Source organism: Xiphophorus hellerii, chromosome 19, assembly GCF_003331165.1.
Source record: "Xiphophorus hellerii strain 12219 chromosome 19, Xiphophorus_hellerii-4.1, whole genome shotgun sequence".
Taxonomy (NCBI): Eukaryota; Metazoa; Chordata; class Actinopteri; order Cyprinodontiformes; family Poeciliidae; genus Xiphophorus; species Xiphophorus hellerii.
In genome coordinates, this window is record NC_045690.1 from 11,773,062 (window position 1) to 11,787,619 (window position 14,558).

At 36.8% G+C, this 14,558-nt stretch overlaps 1 protein-coding gene across 2 annotated transcripts; it reads right to left on the reverse strand.

Annotated features, from left to right (window-relative positions):
• Positions 1 to 6,858: 6,858 nt before the first annotated feature.
• On the reverse strand, positions 6,859 to 12,413 carry exd1 (exonuclease 3'-5' domain containing 1). 2 transcript variants are annotated; one of them, XM_032547258.1, is made up of 12 exons: positions 11,782 to 12,413; positions 11,634 to 11,699; positions 11,517 to 11,547; positions 10,709 to 10,785; positions 10,553 to 10,626; positions 9,962 to 10,048; positions 9,781 to 9,885; positions 9,615 to 9,695; positions 9,453 to 9,491; positions 9,047 to 9,190; positions 8,348 to 8,539; positions 6,859 to 7,745 (listed from the first exon to the last, which is right to left on the reverse strand). In XM_032547258.1, the coding sequence occupies exons 1-12, from the start codon at positions 11,909 to 11,911 to the stop codon at positions 7,203 to 7,205; spliced, it is 1,569 nt and encodes a 522-aa protein (XP_032403149.1). In that variant the 5' UTR covers positions 11,912 to 12,413; the 3' UTR covers positions 6,859 to 7,202. The 2 variants fall into 2 exon arrangements, with proteins under 2 accessions (XP_032403149.1, XP_032403150.1); XM_032547259.1 differs by lacking the exon at positions 9,453 to 9,491 and having other exon boundaries at positions 11,782 to 12,309.
• Positions 12,414 to 14,558: the final 2,145 nt, after the last annotated feature.

The following is a 14,558-nucleotide window of genomic DNA, read 5'->3' on the forward strand; positions in this document are numbered from 1 at the left end:
CACTAAGACCTAGAAACTGCCTTTAGGATCTTAATGCAGAGAGACTCTAACACTGGCAGTTTGGTGCTTAATGAGGGACAAAATGACCAGATGTGTAGTGCTAAAAAATCAATTATTGCAGAATTGAAGCTACTTTAAATTACTACAATGAACATAAATCAATCCAGAAGGTGTTCAAGGAACCTATTCCAGTCAGGTTGTGATGATTAGACACTAGTCTAGTTTTATGTGATTTATTTAAGCAAAACAAAAAAGCACAATAAGAAAAAAACTAATTCTAAATCTTACTGCTACTATAACTAAGACAGGAAATTTTGTTGATACTGAGTTAGTACTAAGTATCAATATATGGTTTTCATTTTTGTCTCAATCGGAGTTTAAAGGAAGGGCTTCACAGCCAAGAATTTCCAAATGGTTCTGGTTTTGAGGGGGTGTTTTTTGAGAGAGAAAAATAAGGGATTAAAAGTTTTCGTACCAAGGGGAACTTTACCTTTCTTAGCCAATAACTGTCTTCAAGGAAGGCCTCTTTATATGTGAACCTACAATTCTGTGGACAACATCTGTGTTCTTGGCTTTGGGGTCGTTCTAATGTTTCATGGTTTTCAACTTTGGATCACTCCAGAACCAAATAGTTCAGAAGGAAGAAAATAATCTTGTAAAGAAAATCATTGAGCATTATTAAGCACAGTAGAGAAGTGGCATTTCAAATAGAAATTAGATTAAATTAACAAAGCCTAAAATGCAAACAAAAGTTGGCAAGTTGATCAAGCTTGGTTTGATGTGACTCAGGTTCCTGTTTGCTTGTTCTGAGTTTCTGTTTCTTTTCGTCTGTTTTGCTCTGAGTCAACACTCAACACCTGGAGCTTCCAGAAAAAGAGATCATCTGAAGAAGACTTGGGGAACATGTGGCCACATTAAACAGCCAAAAAGAGGGAAATAAATTTTTCCTTCCACATTGTTTGACTTAGAGAGAATTCATTAGCATAAACATCACTGTAGAAAAGACACTCCTGGTTGTAGTGGCTCTCTTATTCAAGTTTCCAACATGCAATTAATCACATTTGAAAAATTATTATTCTGATGAAACACCTCAAAATCAAAAAAAACCATCACAGCTATAAAGACTGTGGACACCACCGGTGTGGAAATTGAGTTATTTCTTTCTTGTCTAATCTAAAAGGACTATCGTGGATATTTTCATGGTACTTGAAGAAATTAGCTAAAACTGTGTGAAAGGTCAAATGTGAAGTATTCGTGGTCACTACAGTATGAATGAGGTAACTTCACAGCAAAAACAAAACCAGATGTATGGCTTCATTAGACTTTATGTGTATATTTATACATCAGACGTAGGCTTCTGCTGATGTATAACTCCCATATGGTGACCAATTATTGCAGGTGCTGTAACAGATGGCAATCCTGTGTGTTTTGCATTCAGTTTTCCACTTAGAGCTTTTCAAGTGAAATAAAGTGTGAATGACTAATTTAAGTGAATAATTTAGACATCAATTCAATTCCTGAAAACTTTAAGCTAAGCACAGAGAAGTTAATGTAACAAATTAAGTACATGAGAATCTCATTTTTAATTTCTCTTAGACCAGCTTAGTGTGGCTTCAATTATTTCCCTGTTGACATGAACTGAATTTGCCCTTTTTAATTACCAAATTTAATCCTATGCTAATCCAATGATACTGCCGGTATAAGCAACACAAGTGTGGCAAGCTGCTTGAAAGACAAAGCTTGCACTTGGTGAAAGAGTTTTGTGTTTGATGTGTCTGGTGTTTCCACCTCCCTGACTGTCTGCAGTTCGGCCCCTGGCAACAAAACACCCTGGCGCTGGCCTGTTCAGGTGCCAGGCTCACAGAGCAGCTGCCAGGCCAATCCATCGGGCACTAATTCAGCCAACCACAAGAAGCCCGCTCCACCCCTTCTTTTTCCAGGCCCTCGCTGCGACTGAAGCCAGCGCTCATCTGTGTGCACACCCACACATCACACAATGCAGGCTTTAATTATGAGGAACCTGCCAAAACCTGATTGAATCAGACATGTGTAGCTTAGTGTGATATCCAAAATTAGAACTATACCATTAAAATGCACTTTTTTAAAGCAATGAGGCCTTTTTTTGTCTTAAAGTCACAAAAGAATTGATTTTACATCTTGACATCACAAATAACACATCTTTATCTTTAACCTTGTGCTAACATGTTTCCCATATCAATATGCAGCTTATCTCAGAGTAAGACAACTAAAAACATACTGTATATTTTTTGTTAAATCATAAGTTTGAAATTAATTTCATTAGTCATACCAGGCCTGATTATTGCATAATGTGTAGAATTAAAAATAGGCTAAAATACTTTAAAAGGCAACATATTATGCCCTGATCTTAAGAATAAAAAATAAACTGACTTGAACAGATGAGACATCTGTTCTTCAAGGAGACGGCTACGAACATAATTTCTAAGGATTTGGAACTTCAGCAAGACACAGTGAAACCCATTATCCACAAAAATGGAAAGCAGAACAGGAGGAATTACAAAAGAACCTAGAATATCTAAAGCACTGAAGGCCTCATTTACCTCAGTTAAGATCAGTGTTTATGATTCAACAATTGGAAAAAGACGTCATGGCATCCAGGGAGGAGTGAAAGGGCAAAAAGCACTGACGTCTAAAAGAACAAATGAATCCAGTTTTACATTTACCAAAAACACATCTAGAAGACCAGAAATGATTGCATAATTACTGAAATCATAAATCATGAAGGAGAATGTCGAACAATGATATTGTGACCTTAAGCTCAAGCGCACATGGATTATGTAGCAAAACTTTCAGCAACCCACACCAGCAAGTCTAATTCTGGATACCAAAAATAAGGCAGCTCACAAGTGGCATAGTCAAAACCCAGATTTAAATCAATTATTATGTTGTGACCTGACCTTAAACAGGCTATTCATTCACAAAAGTCCTCATATGTTGTTGCATAAAAACAATTGTACGAAGAACACTGGTCCACTTTGGATATCTTTTCAAGTTAAATTAAATCCTTTGAGAACTACATTTTGAATTTACTCAAGCTATTTTTGTCTTTTAATATTAATATTTATTGGTTTGAATCATTTAATTGCAAAAAACAATAACACCTAAACCTGAAAAGATCTGTACTACAGTAAATATTTTCCTTGGGTTTAATCTCTCTTAGCTCTTGATATCTGCAACAACTTTAGCTGTCTCATGACTTTATGTTTGATGGAACCAAATTAATTGGTTCCATCAAATACCTGGAAGGCTTAGACTTTTAAGAGTTGTTGTTTTGAATCTACATGTCCTACCTAAGATAGGTTTGGTATAAAAATGAAACTCATTGGTGCAGCATGTAAACTCAGGCAAACTAGATGGTGACATTCCTAAAAATACTTTCAACGCATAAGTCGAATTCTCATCTGGTCCATCACCTGTCACTCATCCTGTCTGTACCAGCTGAAGGTCACAATATGTCCGAGTCCTTTGGAGAGGCCTCTCCCAGTCATGGTGCTTCACACTGGCTGAATAAACATTGCATAGCAGTTCATAAAGATCCAAACTGTGACCGAGCATCTGGGTATGTTTGAATAAACATTCATGAGTTCTTCTTGAGTAAGATTTGCAGGATACCAAAATGCATTAAAAAAAAGTTACTGAAGGGGGCTAAAATATTGATGCATGGTTTTGTTTCTTAGTTTTGTTGGAGTTTAGAAACCATCTGGAAAGGTCGATCTTTCCCACGTTAAATATTAATTCTCCAGTTGAAAATGAACTGAGGAGAGCAAAAGAGGGTCATTTTGTAATGTGAGAAAAGATAGAGGTGAGCTGGTGGAGTAAGCAGGGTTCAACAAAAGGTTTTTATCAGCAGATGGGAGACGGGAGACAGAGTCCACGGACACAACCCAGCAGCTTCACGAAACCTGATATAAGGTTATAGTCCTTCATTCTTAGGAATACAAAGGAATTACATGTGGTTCCATGAATAATGAAACCGGTGTTATTTTGTCAACATTTATGTAGCTTGTTTTAGGAGGTCTAGAACTGCTGAATACAAGCTCTAAGTCTAGTAAGACTAATTGATCAACAGATCTTGTTGCTGTTCCCAAAGGCATCTAGAAGAAACACATCTGTAAAGCAGGAATCAATGATGGGGATAAATTAAAAAAATGCACACAAACAATAACAAGATTACCCATGACCCAGCAGTCCAATAGAACACGTTTCCACAACTTCAGCAGTACTGAAGAAATGCACCGTGATCTGAGTGCACACTTAGTCAGCGCGACTCGACAGTAAATTTTAATGACATGCTTAGAAGTGAAAAACAGCTAACAAGATGTTTGTTTAACAAGGTGCTATTTAAAGGGAGTGGTTTTAGTAAGTTATCCTGGTGTTTAATAATTAATGACAGCCTATTAATTATGGAGAAATCTGAGGCCTAACCCCACCAGGGTTGCTCAGGACCATCAACCCGTTGTGTTCCTTTGAAATTCTATAAAGATGGACGGAGGGAGGGAGCCAACACCTTTGTTTTGGGTGCTCTTTGGAGGGCGCCACAAGTGCAGGTGATCTGAGATACAGTCTGACATTCATCTGTCAAATCGGAATAGTGGTGTAAACATAATTAAAGACTGTGATGTGTTATGAATCTACGATGCCTTTGAAAAATATGTATACCCTTCCAATTTGTTTAAAAGATTAAAGTCACAAACTTCAATGTGATTTTTGAGGGGATATTATGACATAAATTAACACAAAGTAGAGTGGAATTTATAATTTGAGGAAGAAGAGCCCTGGATTTTAAAAACTTTAAAGAGCAGTATGCATTCTTATCCATCCCTTTACTCTGATACCTCTGAGTAAAAAAAATAATTAAAAACAACTGCTTTCAGAAGTCACTGAATCAAAAAACTAAATGTCAGAGAACAAGCAGCCTCATGAAGGCCAAGGCCCACAGAAGACAGGTCAGGGATAAAGTTGTGAAGTTTAAAGCAAGGTTAGGTTAGGAAAAAATATTCCTAGACAAAACACTGTCCAATTCATTACTTATAAATGGAAAGACTTTTGTCCAATTGAAAACCTACCCAGATGTAGCTGCTCACCCTAATTGTCAGAATGTCATGTTTAACATTAGGAGGATATTTCTTTCAGCAGGAACAGAGGAAATCAAAGGTTCTGAGTTTGGGGCAATCAAAAACAAAAAGTTAAAACTTAAAGAGACACCTTCCAGAAGGAAAACAACTAAAGATCAAAGTTCACAACTATAATGAAAATATTCAGATCAAAGTGCATTCATTTGTCAGAATGGCCCAGTCAAAATGTAAACTTAAATCCATTTAATAATTGGTACGACTTTCAGTCATTGATGTGCAAAGCTGGTTGAGACCTCACCAAAGATTTGCCACTGCAACCGTAACCAAAAGTGATTCTGCAATGGCATCTCACAGTCTGTGTTTTGTAACATGACAAAATGTGAAAAAGTTCAAGGATTGTAAATACTTTCACAATGTTCAGAATATGAAAGTGTCATGTTAAAATGCTCATCCTTCTTTGGAGAGACATTTAAAAGGTACAGCTCAGTCAAAACAACAACTGGTCACACAGTTAAGCCTCCATATTCAAATGCTAAATCAACACAGCTGGCCATCCTAAAGTTTGTGTTTATGTCTGTACACTACCTTTCCGACTTGAACTTAAAAATAGCTCAGACACATCCTGCTATGATGCTGAAGGTGCAGACATCTTTCCCCTCTGAAGGACATAACACTGTCTGAAGTTTGGGGGTAGGGAGTGCAGAAGAGGGGGGGTTGGTAGTTGGGATGTAGGGAGGGAGGAAATGGTGACTACCGTGTGACAAGCTCACAGTTCCTTCCTCCCAGGCCTGAGAAACAGGAAGTGGAGCACATAAGGCATTATTGTGACGGAGAGGAAATGCAAGGTCCTCTAAAATAAGAGCTGCAATCTGGTGGTCAATGACAGCAGCTTGTCCTCCATGGTTCCATGGAGACCTGTAACCCCCACCACCACACACACACACCTCCTCCCTAACAACTTAACTGTTGACTGACACCGATAAATAAAGCTTCCCTTCTGTTGTTCAAGAAAGTTTCCATAAATGCATCCATGTTTCACAGCTGCTGAATTTTCTACAACTAAAGACAACATTAACTGGATCAGCATTACGATGTGTTTAACTTTTAGTGCCCTGCTGGACTAAAACACAGTCTGAGGAATACCACTATTTGAAACGTTTAAGGGGAGCATATGGATGGGCTCCACCCTGCATGTGTTTAACAGAAGCTGAGGAGGAGCTGGTTGCTAAGAGAGAGATGTGGGGCTTTAAGATTGGCTGCCTCCCAGTTAATTAAAAATCCTACATTATCTGTTTCATGCTTTCAATTTGAAAGCCCTGGAAAGGGCCCAAGCCTCTGCACGCAGCAAGATGTGATTATACAACAGAGCCCCCCATTCACGCTGCAGGATGCAGCAATGCCCTCCTGTTGTGATCATGCCTTGATCTACGGCAATATCGCTGATGACCCAAGAAAAACGGCTACGGAGCGCCTCTGTGAAATCTCTGTGGTGTCTCAAAGCATCAGATTAATTGGATATGATCAGCTTTTGTAGAATGCAGCAGGTGCTTGCCACCTGTGATCAATTACACAAGTTTCCACAAAGAGTAAAGCTGCTGGCACTCACTACTCAGGCTAGGTCATTTTTTATATATGCAATGAGCATTTACAAAAAGAGTCAGCTAGCAATGTTTTTGCTTAGTGAACACTATATGTAATTGTAAGCCAAGCTGCAAGTAGTAAAAGACAAAGCCTGGCAGTTTCATTTTCTTTCCAAGGGAAATACTTTTATTTCTTTAGACATCACAATAAAAGCTGTATTGTAGAACAAACAGTTGATGGCATCAGTTCTGGAATTTTTCAGAATCCTATTATTTACTTAAATGAAAAGCAGTAGAACACAAAAACTACAAAACAACAGAAATACTATACATTTAACGTGAGTCACAAAGCTCAAATAAAACATATTTTGGCTCTAAGCTTCTCAGAAAGGCTGACAAGGAACTTTTGTAAAAGAACATCTGCTGGCATCTAGTGGTCACAAAAATTACACAGGATGAACCAACCAGTGTACCTAAAGCTTTGGTTTTTGGTTTTACAGCCTGATTCTTAATTTCTGAAGGACCGAAATGATTGAATTAGTGAGGAGACGGACGGGTAAGGTGGAGAAGGATGTTCTCTCAAACCACAAGTGTTTTTGGGAGATTCGTTATCATTGGAGCCAGGTTTGGTGAGTTTACAGCCATCAGTTCCCAGAGCCATCTCCTGCCTTTTCATTCCACCAGCGCCCTCTTCAGGAATCTGAGATTGTGCTTTCTGGAGAAGCAAACCTCTTCCACTTGACAGGAAGCTTGGGCCAGATGACTGCTCTTTCCCCAACAGCATGCCCCTTCCCATCACATGCACTTGCATCTGATTGCATTCTTTGTCTAAACCTGTGGTAAGGGAAGTATTTTTATCCACTTTTGGTGATGGATGTGGTGCTGGAGTACCAGCTTCAGCAGCAGCTGTGGTTTGTGACTTAGGATACGGGTTGAAGCGAGCCAACAGCCCTCGCTCTGTCACAGGGTAGCGATTGCAAGCCCATTCTTGCCGCTCACGGCGCATTTCATCCAGCTTCCTGAGCTCCTTAGGCAGCTCCAGCACGTTTTCCTGTGAATGCAAACAGGCAAATTTACTTATTAATGTAAAAATATGTGTTATTGACACTCTGAATAGACTGATATGAGATTCACCAACAAGAAAGCCACCTATACTTTCCGGTTTTTCAGTTTAACATTCCAGTTTAAACAGCAGATCAAAATTTATTTCTAGAGTATACCTTTAGACAGATTTTGAACTTTGCCCAAAATCTGCCCAAATCCTGTCTTGCCCATTTGACTTCTTTTCTTTGCCCAAAAGAAATAGAGTCAGAGAATAACAGAGAATGCAATGTTCTGTCTAGTTATTGAGATGCTTTTCTAATAAAACGTTTACTTTTCCAGACCCAAACCCCTAACATGGGGCTTGGTGCCTCTTTCCTATACACTAATGCAGTTTGTCATAATTGAAAGAAGATATATATTTTATAATTTTGTAATATTTTACTAAATCTGCCTCTATGAATATCTGCATCTATGGATAACAAAGACCTTTATATCACATCAAGTAGAAGCTACCTTTATACATTGCTCCCTATTGCTTTTTGTGCTGCAATAAGTGTAGAGTCTTTTTTTTTTCACATCTGTGTCAGTTTTTGGTTCTGAATGACTGACCATAGTGACATGCTCCAGTCCATCAGGTTCACAGAGGTTACTGTTGAGATACGAATCCACCAGGATCATGTAGTCGGTCATCAGTGTGTCCAGCAGCACCAGTCTGAGAGGCTTCAGATGGATCACAGATAAGGCCATCACCTTCAGGAGCGGTACAGGGCAAGGCCGCTTGTACCACATATCCATTTCTTCCTATTAAATAGATAATAATGCAAACAAATTACTTCTACAATATACAGGCACAGAATGCAAAAAATTCTAGTCATTGACTGTTCTGAACTTCATTAATCCTTTTAAAACAATAAAATGGTAAATCCATTAAACGCTTTACAGAATAGATTTGTTTCACATAAATACCTCCTGCAGCACAACCATATGGTCTGCCGTATCATTATAGCACTTTAACAACATAAAATGCATAACTTAAACTCTAAGGTTCTGAAAACTCAATATGTGTTACCAATTGGATTAGACCAAGTTCAATTAACAAAAGCATGAACGGAAAAACAAAAACATTGGCTACCAAACTTTGAAGTGGTAAATGCAACAAAACATGTGTTGGGTGGTTCATTATCTGTTTGTAATACCAGGTTTAATTTTAATAGCACAATATGAGACTAAAATATATTTGCGATGTGGTTTAAATGGTTGCCCTATTAGAGGAGACACTGAATAAAATTAGAAGAATGAACGTTGTACCTTGGTGAGCTGTGACCTCACATGAAGAGATGAGAGCCTGGAGGAAGGCACGTTCAGATGCAGACTTACTACCTCTGGGAGAGTGCTGACTCTGTCGGGAAGGAAACCGCCCGTTCTTCTGTAGAAGCACATGGCATCTGCCACCTTTCGATCAATTGAAATAGAAATGGAAAATCAAACGGTATATTCATCAGAAGGACACACAAGCCAGCCAAAACACAGATTACAAAATGAACAGACTTGATGCAAATACAATTTTTATAACCTTTCAAATGTACTACAGAGTGATACAATTAAAGTGTTTACTCAAAAAATAAAATCCCAAAACGTATTTACATTAGGATATTAAACAGGTTTAGTCAATGTAGTAAGAATTTTAAAACTGAAATGTATATACTTTACATACTGAAATTTCTTGAGAAACTGAATTGTGGGTTTTCATCAACTGTGAGGACAATCATTAAAAGTAAATAGAAATTAAACACTTAAAATCGATTCTCTCTTTACACTGAAATACTGATAACAGTGAACAATACAATAATTTTATATTTTGTTCACATGTACTTACCTGTGTGTCAAATACATTGGATAGTTTCACCCCAAACTGAGCTGCCAGACTTCCAGCAATGGCTCTACAGTCATGAATGACCTGAAAAGATGTCAAATGAGCAAAGGTGGCAGGATACAGTTCATCTCTGAGTAACTTTGGGTTCTATTATTCACATAAAACTGACCTTCAGTATGTGTTTAGTTTCGAGAATCATAGACAGACCATTCTTAAAGGCCACCGCTCCAAGCAGAAGGATATCAAACAAGTACACCTTGTTTTTAGTGGCAATCTAAAGCAATTGTATTTAAAGTATTTGTGAGAAAATGGAAACATAAAAAAAAAAAAAAGAGTTCAGACTTTCTCACCTGTAGCCAACATAATCTTCCATTTTTGAACAGCTCAACTCCTTCACCTCCCACACCAATCACATGCTGCTTCTTGATGTGCATCACCTACACCAAAGAGCCTGACACTTAACATTTCTATCGGCAGAGTGGAAAAAACACTTATGACTTACAATAAAGCATGATATTATGATCTGCCCAACAATGTGTTGTTACCCTCGTTATTGAGAAAACAGGCCTAACATGTCAAGGCACAAACTCCAATAAACTCCTCAAAATTGCATTATTGTATTTTGACATGAGATGTTAGCAGTTAGTAATTTTATAACATAATATAAGCTCAAACAAGACAATTTTTCATAATATCCCTCTCCCCCTCTAACTGAGTGAGTCGTCAAGCTGTTACAATTTTGCTCAAATCCTCACACTTGCCCAGTTCAACAGCTTTAACAACCTGCCCTGAGGAATAAGATGTTCAATTAGCATCTGCTGCCCTCCCCCAGAGCAGGTGCCACAAAAAAATATGCACAGTGATAATGGCTTCACCTTCCAGTGGTCATAATTGTATGTGTTCAGTGTTTTAAATACTAAAAAGAAAGTAAGTAAACTTACAGCAGGTCCAAACTTCTCATGGATCTCATCTATGATCACAAAGTTGATGCATTCCGCTTCATCTTCATCATCATCTGGAAATGGGGATCCCCTCAAAAGTGACTAAGCTTAGAGAGTTTGTTTGAATGTGGGATTATTGAAATAAAACAAACTCACCTAATGTCATTAACTTTCTGTATGGCTGAAACTTCTCTACATCCAGGTGATCTTCAGGCACATCCTGAGTAATTTTCCTGGGAGACATTTTTATTTATCCCACCATAAATTTCCACATTACAGACCCCATTTCTTTTATAATCTTCAAGTACATTTCAATGAATTACCACATCTATAAAAATTGAATTTACAAAGTTCTTCTTTCAGTTCACTTTTAGGATTATAAGTTGTAGCTAATGAAAGTCAAATTTTAAAAATTATTTTTACAGAAATTGTACATTTTACATAAGACCAGTAAACATTTATCATACAAAAAAGCAAGACTAGTGAAAATAATACATTTACCAAGTGTACATATGCTCTTCATTTATGTCTGGGCTCTTTTTGCATAAATTAACTGCTCATGCTGATTGACATTGAGGTTACTAGTCTATGGCTCTGTTTCACAACTTGCTTTATCCAGTCTCTTCTCCACAAAAAAGCTTGGATACAGCTTAGTAACCACTTTGTTTTTTAATTAACCTTTGTGCCTTAATCTCCTTGGGGAGGGTACTATAGATTGGTTATTGGACAACTGTCAAGTTAGTGGTCTTCTCCATATTTGTTTAAGTCATAAAATGCAATTTCTGTAACAATATTTTTTTTCCCATTCTCATTTAATAGTCCATTTGTGGGTGGTCATTATCGAGCAGTCGAAATGAAACACTGTGATGATATAATTTATGATTTTCACTTTATGAACGTAAATAATAAATAAATAAATAATCAAATTTCCCTTTATCGAGTTGCATCGAGATAGCCTACTCACCTGTCATCGTTTTCTTCGTTGGCGAATTCAACTTGGGATTTAATTATACAAAACAATTAGATGTTTGATGACAGCAAAATGACAACACTTTCTGACCTAAAGTTTTAGAGTACTCACCGTTCACAATCTCACGTCCAAAGAAGAGTTTAGTTCCTAGATATTTGCATCCATTACTGCCACTCACTGGAACAAATATAAAAAGTTAAAAGTAATGCCATACTCATCGAGTAAATGTGAATTGGTGGGGTCGTAAACAGTTGCTGACCGTCTGCCAAAACCAGCGTCTTGTTTGAGTTGATGCGAACGACGACGCCAAAGTACGAAGAAGTCTTCAGAGTCAGTTTGACGCGTTTTCCTTTCAGAAATGAGATGAACTGGGTGTCGTCGAGAACCATCTTGAAAGTGCAATTGGGTAATTAGTTGGCCAGAAATGCACAGTTGTTGCTTCCAAAGACCAGCTAGCTCTGCTAACACAAACTTATCAGACGTATGCTAATAGTTTAAGCGCGCAGCGGTGCTGAGTGCAAGTTGCGTTCAAAACGACTCGGAATTCTTAAAACCCACGAAACGCGAATGGAAAATAAAATTGATTAGTAAAATAGTAATAATAGTAATATGATAATTATGGAGAATTATTTAGGTATATGTTTTCCACTACTTTGAAGACAGAGAAGTCCCTCAATTAAACATATAAACAAAGGGTTAAACGTTTTCCACATGTGACAATTCATGTAGAAATAAATAAATAAAAATAACTAAATAAATAAAATCTAGATAATATAATAAAAATATATAATATTCTAAAAAATAAAGCTAGTAAATAAATAAAGTGGTAACAATTGTTTCAAAGTGTCAATACTTTTAGTAAATAAATAAATAAATAAATAAATAAATAAATAAATAAATAAATAAATAAATAAATAAATAAATAAATAAATATTTCGTATCCACCATGAGTTGGTTGCATCATTAGTCCTCTAACAGTAACTGTAACACCCAAGATGTACATTTCAGCAACAATGATATTTTCAGAATAAATATGTCAGAAAAGATCAAGGATGTTTTGAAAATATTTTTCTTTTTTTTAGCAAGCCCTAAAATGATGTATTGAGAGACTAGTTACAATTAACCTTTACAAAGAAACGTGTGTAGGCACCACAGGACTCTAGCCCACATCCTCTTCAGTACAGGCCTGAGTATAAAGACACGTTTCTTTGTTTGTTTTTTGTTTTTTTCTATTTCATGAACACGACGTACATTCTAGCAAAAATTAATGGCAGTTCTTGCTGAAAGAGGCAAGAGGTTAAACTTTATTTCCTCCACAAGGGGGTGACCTTATCTCAAGTACTGAGCTGCTTGCTGTCAGTCCAAGGTCTCTCTGATTCGCTCTATTCAAAACTCATGCGAATTTCAGTATTACATTAAAAAGTAATTCATTCTTAGTAAATGTGAAGTAATTGCATGCAGATTTTAAAAACTTCCTATTAAAATCTGCAAAATATGTCTATAAACAAAATGCAGAAGATGTAAAACAACACATTATTTCAGGGTACACAATTACTCCCAGATTACAAAAGGTATATAAACAGACCTTTCACACTGAAAAGCTTGTTACTCAGAATTTTCTTTCCTGTCAGCCTGAAGGAGAATCAGCTGAGACTGTGGTTCAAACAAATAATAAAACAGAGTATTGTTCACAGTTCCCTTATGTAATCTTAGGTAATATAGTTCTTCAGGATTTCATATCAGAAAGCGAAAGAAAACAAACAAAGCAGGAAAAATTAACTCAGTGGCACTTGGGTGTAGGTTCAAGGTATCACTCAGAACAACTGTGACACAGGAACAAGATAGAGACATACAATCTCATCAAAAACAGATAGCTGTAAATATGACTTCAACTTTCCAGGGAAAAAAAATATGAGCTCAGGCTGGTGGTCATCTAAAAACAAAAAGAATGAAGACTTTGGGTGAAAGGATGGTGTAGATGTCCAGATCTGTCATCTTTTTGTCACTGTGCAGTTGTTCTCTTTTGTTTGTCACAAAGATGTAATTATTTCCATGCAAGACAGCATAATGGCATTCAATGGCATGAAACATAGTCAGTTTAAGGCCATGTATTTACACCCTGAAACCAGCAAGAGACTCAAAAAATTGAGGAAACAAAAGTGAATGTCTAGGTGTTTAAAATAAATGTAACCTTTTTTATGTGGCTCTTTATATTGTTCAGTGTAGGACATAAATAACTCATAAGCTTAATATTGCCATTGAGTATTTTTTCCCCAAATATCAATGGAAACCAATAAGCCTAAATGATAAAAAAAAAAAAAAAAAAAAAACCCAACTCATTTATCTCGAACGTGATAAATGTAGTGCACGCTACAGCGGAACTTGCAGCTTTTTTTTCTTTTATCTTTAAAGGAAGATCCACCCTTTCCTGATGTTCCAACTGAACAAATATAAAGTTTGGATAAACCAAAGGAGAGATGACATCACGCAAATTTTCCAGAATAATGTGTTTATTCTGAACCCTCAGACATGGGTGGAATTTTGATTTCAAAGGTGGGGCCGACACAACTTGTATGTCGGCCCCACTGACACACAACTGGTGTGTCAGTGGTGCGTGGTGTATCTAAAGCTTTTTGAGGGACACAAGTCCCCCAAAAAGCTTTAGATTTTTTTACACACCCCTACTTGATTAAAAACCAAATAAAACAGCTGCTTTATTTTTTAACAAGTTTATTCTCTTTTGCATGCTATGGACTTGATACTATAAGATATCACCAAAACTAGTTGTATGTGTTTAAATTTAACCTTCTCATTGACAAAATTGGGAATTTTATGCTTTCTCTGGAGTCAGCAAAAAAAAAACTTTAAGCAAGTGAAATAAGAATTTGCTTAGATGAAGTTTGACATAATTACTATGTTCTTGAAATTAAGTGAAAATAGTATTTTATCATGTTTGAGTTTCTTGTTTGCTCTAAGAATTTGGAAGGTTTGTCTTCTGCATAAATGTTGAGCGTTGTACAGGAAACATATTTTTCT

Bases quoted from the DNA above. Each gene is read 5' to 3' on its own strand.
- exd1 (XM_032547258.1), bottom strand. From the start codon at position 11,911: ATGGTTCTCGACGACACCCAGTTCATCTCATTTCTGAAAGGAAAACGC. The intron at 11,700-11,781 runs GTCAGCAACTGT...TATTTGTTCCAG, and splicing joins GACGCTGGTTTTGGCAGACG to TGAGTGGCAGTAATGGATGC. The intron at 9,492-9,614 runs GTAAGTACATGT...TTGTCCTCACAG, and splicing joins CCAATGTATTTGACACACAG to TTGATGAAAACCCACAATTC.